At 41.1% G+C, this 1726-nt stretch overlaps 1 protein-coding gene across 4 annotated transcripts in view; it reads left to right on the top strand.

Moving 5' to 3' along the window:
• The window catches only part of LOC100946636 (general transcription factor II-I repeat domain-containing protein 2B), a 63675-nt gene that overhangs the window by 56093 nt on the left and 5856 nt on the right, over positions 1 to 1726 (top strand). For all 4 annotated transcript variants that reach the window (XM_023515723.1, XM_003794203.3, XM_023515722.1 and 1 more), the window contains one exon: positions 1053 to 1130. In XM_023515723.1, the coding sequence (XP_023371491.1) occupies positions 1053 to 1130 (78 nt within the window). The remainder of the gene's footprint in view (positions 1 to 1052; positions 1131 to 1726) is intronic.

Genomic DNA, 1726 nt, shown 5'->3' with positions numbered 1-1726 from the left:
AGCCGGTTGAGCTATAGGCGCCGAGCCAAGAATTAGTTTTAATGATAAAACATAAGCACTTTGATTATGTCAAAAATATGAATGTCTGAGTAGAGCGCCTCGTTCTCTGGCACTATGTGTTGATGACCTGAATTTGGTTCTGGGTTTTCTGGAGGCTTAGGAATGTTAAGTATCCTGTAGTATTTTCCTTATTTTAAGGTGACAGTGGAACCCCATGAAAGTTTCAGTAATCTCTTAATGTTGAATGGACTTGTTAGAGGCAGACTTTCTAGAAAAATTTAATTTTAATCAAAAAAATGAGTAATTTTAAGGTCAAGAACAAGAAATTTTCCAACATTTCCTCCAGCGATTCTGCGTATGATGCAGCATGGGTACTCTGGAGAAAACTGAAGGCTTTTGTTGACAATGAGGCTGCTCTTGTCTCTCTGAGGACCTGCTCCCCAGGTGCAGGCTCAGGAACCACCAACGCTGAGTCATTCGTAGGACGTAGGGACTGAGCGTCGTGCTCCTCAGAGGGGATTGGGTGGGTTCATTTATATTTTTTTACACATAACTTAAATGAATATTGTGCTTATCATTTGGCCAGAAAACATGATAACTAACATCAGCTGTGCTTTGACTATTTATCTGTGTCTGGGCCTATCCTTGACTGTGTCTGCTAAATCATTTTTCTCAGGATGTCTGCTTTTTAAATAGCCTCTAGGACATACTTATATGTCTTATTTCCTTTTTTCCCCCTTTACACTGAGAATAACAAGAAAGGAAACACAATTTTAGCATCCTTCTTTTAAAATAAAATTAGACTTACTGGAGCATGTAGTAGGCGCAAAGAGTGGATCAAAAGTCCCTGTGCCCTTCCCTTTGACCTCAGCATTGAACTGTAGAGACTCAAGTATCCGGTGATGCCAGGCCATCTTGTTATCCTGCCGTTAACTGTTCTCTGCATTTAAAAAAATTCAGTCTGGGCTTCTGATCAAAGTGGCACTTTGATATTTTTAGAGGAGAATTGGCCTTATTTTCTGTAAATTCTAAACCTCAGTTTCTGTTTTAAGGAAACACAAATTCATCCAATATTACAAATTCTGCAGTGGGTGTTGAAGATCTTAACATCGTTCAGGTGACAGTTCCAGGTATGGATGTTGATTTGGCTTTATCATAATTTACTTTATATTTTTCATTTCATCGCAACCATTTTATGGCATAGGTTAGTCTCTTGGAACTGTTGTTCTTTGTCTAGTTCACTGTGACAGTTAAGGAATGACAACTCAGGAATCTGAAATACACTGCAGGTTGTCACCGCCTAGTATCTTGCTCGTGTTTGACGTATGTTGCTTCTGCTGGCCCAGCCTGAGAAGTACCTGGGAAATCCATCTCAGGGCAGGAAATTCTAAGCACCAGCTACCATTGAATTAGAATTGGCCACAGAGGTGAAATTCTTTTCTGCCTATCATTAAATAATCTTCTTTTCTGAATACATGTATGTAAAGTATTACTATATCTGTGAAGATGTACAAAAGTATCAAATACAGTTCCCCTAATGAAAGAAAATGAGAGGCTCAGCGCCTATAGCTCAACCGGCTAAGGCGCCAGCCACGTACACCTAAGGTGGCGGGTTCGAATCCCCAGCCCAGACCCACTAAACAACGATGCCTGCAACCAAAACATAGCCTGGCATTGTGGGGGGCGCCTGTGGTCCCAGCTACTTGGGAGGCGGAGGCAGGAGACT

Source organism: Otolemur garnettii, unplaced genomic scaffold, assembly GCF_000181295.1.
Source record: "Otolemur garnettii isolate 467f Iridium unplaced genomic scaffold, OtoGar3 scaffold00077, whole genome shotgun sequence".
NCBI lineage: Eukaryota > Metazoa > Chordata > Mammalia > Primates > Galagidae > Otolemur > Otolemur garnettii.
The sequence above is the reverse complement of the archived record's forward strand: the minus strand, read 5'-3'. Positions and strand labels throughout refer to the sequence as shown.